This window comes from Aptenodytes forsteri, unplaced genomic scaffold, assembly GCF_000699145.1.
Source record: "Aptenodytes forsteri isolate BGI_AS27 unplaced genomic scaffold, ASM69914v1 Scaffold66, whole genome shotgun sequence".
NCBI classification, from domain to species: domain Eukaryota; kingdom Metazoa; phylum Chordata; class Aves; order Sphenisciformes; family Spheniscidae; genus Aptenodytes; species Aptenodytes forsteri.
In genome coordinates this window covers 64,539-74,811 of record NW_008795131.1, presented here as the reverse complement: position 1 = coordinate 74,811, position 10,273 = coordinate 64,539, and the positions used below count along the sequence as shown (strand labels likewise).

The 10,273-nt window shown below is 62.4% G+C and overlaps 1 protein-coding gene across 2 annotated transcripts in view; it reads left to right on the top strand.

The window, feature by feature from the left end:
• SMG6 (SMG6, nonsense mediated mRNA decay factor) overlaps positions 1-8,351 on the top strand; it is a 117,187-nt gene extending 108,836 nt beyond the window's left edge. For both annotated transcript variants that reach the window (XM_009278148.1, XM_019471822.1), the window contains exons 15-18: positions 2,076-2,229; positions 5,664-5,875; positions 6,183-6,264; positions 7,957-8,351. In XM_009278148.1, the coding sequence (XP_009276423.1) occupies positions 2,076-2,229; positions 5,664-5,875; positions 6,183-6,264; positions 7,957-8,087 (579 nt within the window). In that variant the 3' untranslated portion in view covers positions 8,088-8,351. The remainder of the gene's footprint in view (positions 1-2,075; positions 2,230-5,663; positions 5,876-6,182; positions 6,265-7,956) is intronic.
• The last annotated feature ends 1,922 nt before the right edge of the window (positions 8,352-10,273 follow it).

Below are 10,273 nucleotides of genomic sequence, written 5' to 3'. Positions count from 1 at the left end.
CTGCCCCCCCCCCGCCGTCACCCCCACGCCCCTCGGCCGGAGGGGTAGGTGAGCTTCCCGCTCGTGCCGCGCTCCTGAGGTCGCCTGCATGGACCGGGACAAGCCCTGGGGTCGGGGAGCCATATCAGGGCGCAGGCAGGGGTCCCCTCCTGCCATCGACCCTTGCTCGCATAGGACTGTTGTCGCCCATCGGAGGCTGCATGGTTTCGCCCCCTCCCCCTTCCTGCAAGTTCGGACCCGTCGACCTCTTTGGCCGCCGCACAAGGGACATGCCTCTTCGCTCTGGGTCCCTGCGTTGGCCGACGGGGCCCTTCTCCGTCTCCTCGTGGCAGGTGGAGCTCAGCAGGGCCTGCTGCCTCCCAGGGACGAGTGTCTCCTCCCACACCCCCAAACCCTGGGGAGAAACCCCACCTGCCACCTTCCTCACGGTGAGGAGGCAGCGGCAGCGCCGTGCCGGGGTTGCCAACACAGGGTTCCCATGCCGCCGGGGCGTACCAACACCTCCCTGGGTGAAGGCAGAGCGCAGGCAGGGATGGCAGCCGGCATGTGGCTGACCATGGCAGCGTCTGTACAGGGACGCTGGTGCCATTGTAGCGGCCCCCGCGCGATGGGGCACGCGTAGCCTCACGCTGTCATGCCGGCTCAGTGCTGCCGTGCAGCAGACGGGACCTGGCACGCTCCCCGCTCTGCCCATCTCCCCTCGGAGTCGATGGGAGCTGCGGCCCCAGGACCAGCGCTGCCAGGAGGCGGGTGGGAGGCACATGGTGAGGTTATGGTTGCTGCCTTGCCTGGAGACACTTGTGGCAGCATCAAGTTGCCTTGATTTAAAGCCAGATGACAACACTTGGAAATGGATTAAAAACCACTTCTTTCCATGGCCACTGCTGGCCCGTGCAGCTCGTTGTTCCAGGGTGCCTCTGAGGCTTTGGCATGACTGCGGGAGGGTTCGGATCCTCACCCTGGGCAGGAGGAGCTCCCCATAACATTGGGCAGAACAGGTCAGCAGTCGCCTCCTGTCCCCGGGGCGCGTCTTGTGGGTCTGAGCCCGCTGTTGCAAGGGTTTGCATGGTAGATGTGTTCCACAGCAGTGCTGCTGTGCTCCGTGGGTGACCAGTTCCTATTAGAGGCAACAAACATCAGCGAGTCCAGGGAAGCTATTTTTAAGCAGAGGAAGCACTAGAATAGCATCCTGAGTTTTTTAAGCCTGTGACTTACTAAAGAGACCAAGTCCTTCGATAGCGTCGAAAGTAGTATGTGAGCTCTTGGGTCCCGTTTTGGCACCTGGCATTGTCCAGAGGTCCAGGTGCAATCCCGCAGGGTTGCTAGTAAGACCCAGCAGACCCTTCCCATGTATGTGCGAGCACCTCTGGTCTCCAGCGGGTGCGAAGGGCTCAGCCAAGGACAGTGCTGTGGGTTTCCAGGGCTGGAATCCACCTGGTTTCCCAGCTGGATGGAGTCAGAAAAGGCAAGGCACGTGCGGGAGCTGGTGGGACAGTGAGTTAGATACTCAGCCAAGCATCCCCGCCCCACAGACCTCCCCTCCTGCTGCCTGCTTGGGGTCCCTGTGTTAGGATGCCATTGGCAGGACTTGTGTGTCCCAAACGGGTTCGTTTTGGCTGTTGTCTCCTTGAGCTGTTTCCATCTGGAGTCCCAGAACCCGCTTCCTCCGGCCCCCTTTTCTCCCCGCTGTTTTGTATCAGGGTCAGTCTCTTGGCACCGGCGCAGATAGTCCTGGCAGCTGCGAGTCCCGTAAATGGGACAATTCCCAAAACACCTCCATTTTCAGGGCTGGTCCCAGTTGTTCTCTCCAGAGCCTGGACAGGGCTGTTCTCCTAGGAGAGCGCTCTCACTGGATGGCTCTCTCATGAGCCATCCCACTCGTGTGTGCTGTGGACCTGCAAGAGTTGATGTTTGAGGTGTGCAGGTGGGGTGGATGCAGCCTCCTGCTGGTCTCCTTCACACCATGCCCTCACTGCCGGAGGCGTGCGTGCCAGCCAGGCTTATCTTCTGCTCTCAGGGTCCACAGGTCGTAGGGTTGACATCCTACCTACTCATCATGTGTCCTTCTCCTCCAGGCCGTGCTGAAAGACCAGAGTCAAATGAGGCAGATGGAGCTGGAGATCAGACCTGTCTTCCTGGTCCCAGACACCAACGGTTTCATCGACCACCTCAGCAGCTTGACGGTGCTGCTGGACTGCAGGAAGTTCATCCTGGTGGTGCCCTTGATCGGTGAGTAGGGCCAGTGCTATGGCGGGGGCTTCCCCTCTCCCCCAGCGCAGGCTGTCTCTCCGTGCTGGCTCCTTCTCTCCATGCCCCACGTGCCCGCAATGCCTGTGTGGTCTGGAGCCAGTCGGCTCGTGCCGTGGGGCTGGCCTCCGTCCTGCCCTGTCTCGTCCCAGCTGCGGCCGGTGTTCCTTCGGCATGTGTCGCCCTTCTCCCTTCCTGCCAGCTTTCTGCCCACGGCGCTCAGCAACCTCCTCTCCTCCTGGTGCATTTGGGGGTGCCAGCGGCTGGGAGAGGCAGGCGGGTGTTAAATGGGATTTGGAGGGAATTTTGGAGGGAGCAAGGAGGAGGAATTGTTAAACAATCGGAGCAGATAGCTTATCCCAGCTGAGCTGGGGCTTAGGCAGCCTGAGCAAATGGCCGGCCTGTGTCCCAGCGTCTCAGAGCTGCTCAAGCCCAGCCCTTCTTTTTATCCTTATAAAGCTCGCAGTAAAACAGCAAGCTGGTTCCCGTTATTGGTAAACACTCACCCTGGCAGATAACGGCTGTGCTGCTGGGTGGTCTCCCAGGGTGGCGGGAGGATTTGGTTAGATGCCTTTGCTCTGATTGTTTGATCGCGCTCCGGGCTGGAGGTAGTGTTCCTCTGGCCAGTGTCACTCCGGCGCCCGGCACGTCCCGGTGCCAACCTGGCGTTCAGAAGATCCCCGAGGGCAGCAGGAGAGGCCGGGGCAGGAGTGGGTCTGAGCCTCGCAGAGCCCACAGGCTGCCCCGTCCCAGCCGCAGTCCCGGGAGGCCGGGGGCCAGCTCTGCCCCATGGGCATCTCCAGCGTCCAGGCAGCAAGGTGTATGCTCGTGCCGATCTCCTGGCCTGCGGCACGCAGGGGTGCCTGCCCTTCAAGCCATTGTGGAGCTTCCTTCTCAACTCCCTGTGTCCAGCAGAGAGCTCTGCTGCCCCAGAGCCAACGTCCAGCTGCCGCCCTTCCCTGCAGGGTGAACAGCCTGGCTCAGGAGGGATTCCTGGGGCTGGGCACGGGACCCCTGGGTGGGGGGAGCAGGGCTGGCCGCCTGCCCAGCTCAGCACGGGAGCTGCCAAGGAGCTCCGTGGCTTGGCACCGCAGTGCCAGGGCTTTGTGTGGAAGCGAAGGGAAGGAAGCCGGCAGCACCGGCAGAGCCTGGGCAGCCCTGGGGGCTGTGGAGCGTGTTAACACCTGAGAGAGCTTGGGACCTGCCCTGGAGCCGTGGCCCTGCCTCCCGGTGCGCACGGTTGGCGTGAGGCTTCTCCATCCGAATCCCAGCCGGGGCAGCAGTTACAGGAGAGCTGAAAACCCTGGTCCTGTCCCTGTCGAAGATGATGCTGCCCTCAACCTGCAAAAGGAGCCTGGCCTGGCCTGCCCCGCTGGGGGCAGGAGGAGCAGCAGTGTCCGAGCACCTTCAGTGCTCTCCTGTCCTGCTGCCTCCCTGCACAGGCCATCGCAGGGGGGACAGAGTAACTCATCTCCCACTGCCTGCCACGAGCCTCCCCTGCCGCTGCTGAAGCACCCTGAAGCCAGCGACTCTCTGTCCACGCCGGGTGTTGGTCAAATTCCCCTCGTCCTCCAGGAAAGCCATCAGTGCTGCGACCCGAGTGCAGGCAGGAGGAACCTGTCCCCCGGGGTAAGCCGGGGGCCTGTGGCTGCTGGGGGCAGAGGCCTTGGTGCCGTGCCCCATCGCCAAACCGGAGACACACGCAGTACCCTTCCCCCAGCACGGGGCACTCCTCCCCACCCTTCCCGGGGATGCAGCAAGGGGTTAAGCGCGCGGCTTCGCGTTGGGTTTGTTTCTCTTGCTCTTTAACCTGCTCCGTGCTCCTTGAGGCTGACCCCGCCATGGAGAAGCCAGGCCTGGTGCAGAAGCACAAACAAGCCTCCCCTTTGAAGCCTGTTTAGCTTGGAAGCAGGAAGGCGGATTTCGGGAGGGAATACCAGCTTTTCCTGTTTGATGTTCCGTTCTTGCACGGCTCCCCCCACCCCGGGCCCAGCCGTGCATTGTGTGGAAATGGCAGCATCAGGTCGGTAGCAAGAAGAGTCGCCGGCCAGCGAAGAGCAAAGCAGCTCCATGCAGCTTTAATTTGAATACCCAGACAGTGAGTGCCAGTCTCACCATGGAACAGAGCGATCACGCAGGCTCCCCGGGCAGTGATTCACAGCACTGGGGAGAGGCCTCAGACCCCGAGCTCTCTCCCCGAACCCCCAAGGAATGCATAGTTCCCACTTGAACTCAGGACTTGGCTCCAGGCTCGGAAACAATCTTCAGAAATGAAGCCATGGCTAAAACACACACTGTGCGCACAGAGGCTCCCTCGCGCACACGTGCACACCAGCTCTCTCGCGCGCCCGGCCTCGCGCACACGCAGCCCTGTGCACGATCGCAGGCAAGGACGCTCGTGCGCACATCTGGCCGCACGCTTGTGTGCCCGGCCTCGCCGCTAGCTGCCTCGACGGCATCTTGCTCGCACACGCGCGCTCGCTCTGCAACGGAGCGGCTCTTCCAGCAGCCCCGGTGCCGGAGGGTGGGTCCCTCCTGGAGCTCTGCTGGGATCCCTCGGGCTTCTGCTGGGCTTGGGGGGCCGGAGCGGCTGGGGTTCCTGTCCACTTGACAGCAGTGCAGGAGGCTCTAAGACGTGACGGGCTCCAGTTAAGGCAAACGGGCTGGGAATCCGCCTGATCCGAGGCTCAGGCTCTTCTCAAGCAGCATGTATCAGGACAGATGTGCGAACCCAGATGGGTGAGGTGTTGGAGAGAGCGTGTCCCCTGCCGGGAGCCTGGGACCGGCAGCTTCAGGTGGGGAAAATAGGGCCAGGACTTGCGCGGGAAACAGTGCTGGAGTGGGAACTGCCAGCTCCCACACATGACCCTGTTCCCGCATGCAGCCCTGTGGCAGGAGGGCAGCGGCTTTTCGTGTCTGAAAGTAAGTACAGGGAGCTGAGAGGTGCAGAGCCAGGCAGCGCGATGCGGGGTAGGAGGCACGGTGCTGCTGGCCATCGCTGTGCTCGGAGGCAGAGGAGCGGGCTGCAGGAGACTGGTTTTCTGACACCCTCGGGCACACACGGAGGTGCCGTCAGTTGCGAGACAGGAGCGTGGGGTAGGGGGCACGGCGGTGGTCCCGGCGTTTTGCAGAGCAGAGCAAGATGCCCTTAGGGAGCGTTACCCGCACGCTGCAGGGGCGAGGTGCCTGCGCGCTCGGAGCTGAGCCAGGTGACCCACGGAGGTGGAAGGCAGCAAAGCTTTTCCAGACCCGCAGCCAAGTCCAGGAGTGCAGGGACGCTGCGGCAGCTGAACCCAGATTTCCTGAGCCAGCTCCCAGTGCCCCGGCCCCGAGGCCTTGGCAACTTGCGTGCTCCAGCAGCAGGTCATGGGAGCACCTTGTCCCATAGTAACTGTACCTCCTCTTCCTGTTTGAAGTGATAAACGAGCTGGACGGCCTGGCCAAGGGCCCGGAGATGGAGCACCGGGCTGCAGGCTATGCCCGCCAAGTGCAGGAGAGAGCCAGGAAGTCCATCGAGTTCCTGGAGGAGCGATTTGAGAGCCGGGACAACTGCTTGAGGGCTCTGACCAGCCGAGGCAATGAGCTGGAGTCCATCTCCTTCCGCAGCGAAGACACCACCGGCCAGCAGGTAAGGGACGTCCCGGCCCCAGGAGTACGGGACGCAGAGGTAGTAATGCCAAGGGCTGGAGGCTCTTCACCACTGCTTCCTTGGGGGGAGACCAGGGACCCTGGGGTCCGCGAGCTCTGGGCAGGGGGTAGCTCTCTCCCCACCTTTGGAGGCAGCTGAGCAGGCTCCTGCAGGCTGCATGTGTTTCGGCTCCGAGCAGCTCTGCTCTCCGCCGAGCTGCAGCAGTGTCTCAAGGGCAGTGCAGAAATCAGGGTGGTGGGGTTGCAGGTTTTTTACTGCCCGGGGTAACGTTGCCCTTTTCTTCCAGGGAAACAACGATGACCTGATTCTGTCCTGCTGCCTCCACTATTGCAACGACAAAGCCAAGGATTTCATGCCCTCCAACAAAGGTAGAACATCCTCACGTCCTCCTTGTCCCTTCTCTGTTGCATCCCACGGACCCTTCTCGTTTCTCTTTCACGGCCCTTGGAGCCGATCCCTCCCGCATTTTGCCTCTTTCAACACCAAGGTGCCACCTCCTGCCTCCGGTCGGCCCCAGGCTGTGGCCCTCTCACCGCATTGCCAAATGCGCACCTCACTGTGCTGGGGATGCCCCAGCCTGTGAGAAGCCCACTGTATGGGTATGTCCACGGAGCAATTTCATGATGCCGGCAGTGGTGACGAAGGGCCAGAACAAGCCTCTTCTCCACAAGCCCCGGTGCCTCCTGGCCGGGGCTCTTTTCCCTCCCGATGCCTGGTTGGCATCGGCCACGCGTGCTGAGACCAGACAGCCCTCGGGCTGTTGCCAGGGCAGCGGGGATGGGAATTGCATCAGCAGCTGCCCAAGAAATCAACCCGCATTTGTCAGTGCAAATTCTTAGCAGCTTAACTTGTCAGATTCACAGAGAAACCGTCACCAAATGTTTATGTGCAAATGATGCTGAATTTTGAAATCATGTGGATTATGGGGAACGGGGCCTGACAAGCTGACAGCCTCTGGTTTGTAACAAGGAGGCGCGTCACCAGCGCGGAGCAGAGGATGTTTATTGTTACACATTTCTTAAAGTGTCCGCACAAAACCTCCCAATTCCACTTTCGGCAGCCTTCGGCCCCAGGCCTGCCCTCCCACAGAGCCCCCGCTCCCCTTCCTCCCGGCACGGGCCGGCCGGGGCGCTCGCCCCAACACTCTCAGCCCCAACACTGTGACCGTAGCCCACATTCCTGGCCACCCTCCCCTTCCCCTCGTCCTGCCGCTCCCTGCGCAGCCAATCTGGACCCATGTTGGGCTCCCATAAACTCTGTTTTTTCCATTCCCGTCCTGGCTCGGAGGCACTGTGTTTCCTGTGCTCATAGGAACAGTACTCTGGTCACAGGACCCAGCTGCTTACACATACCCCATATGCTTCCCCTGCTTCGCACACACGTAAGCGTGGCTCCCACATCCCAGCCCGGCGCATTGCGTGCGGGGCAGCTCATCCATCTGGGGGCAAGATCCCTTCGGTTATTTCTCAGGCTTCAACTCTGGCTGTCTGAGCCCCAGCCAGAAACGCCTCGGTGTCAGTGGCGACTCCAAAAAGCCTTGCAAAAAATAAGGGGTGGTTTTAGATCTTATAATGAGATCACCAGAATAATAGCACCAGCTTCCTGCTGGAGCCAGGGTTGCGGGCCGTCTTCCTGGCCTGGGTCAGGCAGAGAGACCTCCTCTTCCCTGCCTGCGGCACAGTGCACCACCCCATGCGGGCAGCGGGCAGTGGGCAGCGGGCAGCATGGGACCCCGGCGCTGCTCGCCGGCCTTCCCGGCCCTGGGGCGGTGGGCAGAGATCACAAATCATCCCCCCACCAGCGCAGGGAGGGGAAAAGGCGGCCTTCGAGACGAAACGTTGTCTCTGAGCCACGCCGGGAAGCCTTGGCAGGGAGCAGGGAGCTGGGAGCGCCGCCGGGGTGCCGCCATGCCCAGGGCGCGGCACCCGAGGAGGGTGGGGGGGCATGGCGTGGGGACAGCGCAGTGTGGGATGGACGCAAGGACTGGGACAGTGTGGGGAGGTCTGAGCTTCACGCCCCTCTCTCTCTCTCTCTCTCTCTCTCTCTCTCTCTCGTTGCAGACGATCCCATTCGTTTGCTCAGGGAAGTGGTTTTGCTGACGGACGACCGGAACCTGCGAGTCAAAGCATTGACCCGCAACGTGCCGGTGCGGGACATCCCCACCTTCCTCAAGTGGGCCCAGGAGGGCTGAGGGGTCCGAGCGGGGCTGACAGCCCCTGAGCGAGTCACGCAGCCTGTTACGGTGGGAGACCGGCTTCAGCGGCAGCCCTCACCACGCGCCGCCACCACCTTCCAGCCCACCACGAACAATAAACGCCACGTCTTCAACCCACCCCAGAATGGCCATGCTGCGAGGGGCCGACCCCCGAGGGCAGACCAACTGGGAAGGTCATTGCTGTGGATGGTTCACGTGGAGGCTGGGCCGTTAAGGGTCCCACCGGCCTTTGGGCAGTGCCAGAGAGGAGCTGGCGAGCCCTGCTGGCTAGGGAAGCTTTGGGTGAGCCCGTGCCGGATCACCAGCCTTTTGCTTGGTTTGCTTGGTTGCAGAGAGCTCGAGTCACGAGTCGGTGGCTCTTCGGGTTTGTAGGCTGCGTAGGGCAGAGACCGGGGACACACCAGCGCAGACTTTGGGATTGCTTAGTCTAGCTCGTGCCCCTCGGAGAGGCCGTGGACTTCAAGGGCAGGTTCCCTCCTGCCCCAGCCTGTTCGTCCTGCGTGGCCCAGGCAGCCCCAGGCCTCTGGGGCCTCTGGCCCCTTCCCCGCCCCACGCCCGCCCCGCACAGCGGGTGCTGCTTGCAGAGATGCTTGTCCTCTCCCTGGTGCAGGGTTTGCTTGTTGAGTTTCATTTCAGACTTCAGTATAGGTTAGTTTTCAGGTGTGTGCCCTGCCTGCTTTGCTGGGAGGAGGCTTTGAACACCCCCAGTCCCCCCAAAGCTGCTTTCTGTTCTGCTCTCCTGCCCACCCCACCACCTGCCCCTTCCCTCCTCCCCCAAACCCCTTAGTCCCACCCCACTGCCTTTAGACGCATTTTTTGACCTAAGACTCAGCATGAGGCTAATAAAATCCTCCAAGGACCCCAGGACCAGCTGTGTCCCACAGGTCCCGTGTGTCCTCACATCACCACGGGCTCCTCTTGCGTGTGGGATCTGGCTTCTGCCCGTGGCTGCAGGGCTGGAGAGAGCCGGGGCAGCGCCTGCCCCCCCCACCACCACCATTTGCCCAGCTGGGAGGGTCCCCTCTCAAGTTGCCCCTTCGCCGTGGAGGGAGCCGTGAAGGGACCCCGCTGCCTCGTCACTGGGTCATACCGCACTGGGAGCCAGTGCAGGGTTGGGGTGTTGCTGAGCCCCTCCCCACACCACGTTGTCCCATCACCAAGTGTCCCATCCCCGGCCCAGTTACACGCCAGATACAGAAGCTAAGAGGGAGCATTAACCCGTGAACCGGAGCCCCTGGAGCTCTGTCAAGTCCCAGTCCCATGAGCAGACGGTGGGAGTGACCCCAAGGCCATCCCCAGTCCCCGCTGGGGCACCGTGGCCGTGGGAGGGAAGCGTCAAAGGTGGCGGAGGAAGCAGTAGGATGGAGCCCAGCGTTTTCCTTTCCTGCGTGGGTGGCTCGGACCCGGTGTCTGCGTCAGGAAGCCCAGCGTTACCCCTGCACCGACCGCCCGGCCTCACAGCGAGGGCCAACGCCGGGGTCGGAGCCTCGGCAGCACCCGGCCGCGGTGGGGCTGCACGGCACAGCGACGAAGACGAGCAGGTTTGCGCTCGCTAACCTGTGCCATACAAATGCCCTAACCTCGGGGCACTGCGCAGGGCGGCTGCCGGCAAAGGAGGGTCTGTGCTGCGGGGCAAAGCCTGTTCGACAGAGACTTTGGGGTGCCCATGCCTGCTTGCAGGGCACACGGAGCCATCACTGCAGCTGAGCCCACCCGGGGCCGCGGCACACACAGCACCCATGCCCTGGTTCGGTGCCCACAGCGCGTGCAGCGCCGCACTGGCTGTAAGCAGCATGTAGACTTTGCCTTCTCCTCCACGCCGGGTGTGTTTAAACGTTTGTTTTCTAACAGAGCTGCCCCAGGGCTTCCTTCGCAAGGCCCTTCCCGGGGTACCACCAGCTCGGAGGGACCTGCGGCTCTGCCGGACACCGACCCCTCACGCTGTGCCACGGGCTCGGCCGTGGGACAGAGGTTCTTGCCACCACCAGACCAGCTGGCACGACGGCAAGCGCAGTGGGGGCTCGCTGGCTTGAGCGTCCCGTGCCTGGGGCCATCCGTGCCAGGCTGCTGCCCCGAGCCCCCGCAGGGAGCCCGTGTCTCGGGGAGGCGGCCGCATTCAGGCTATTTTGTTAAGATGGTTTTAATAATTTTTAGTATTAAAC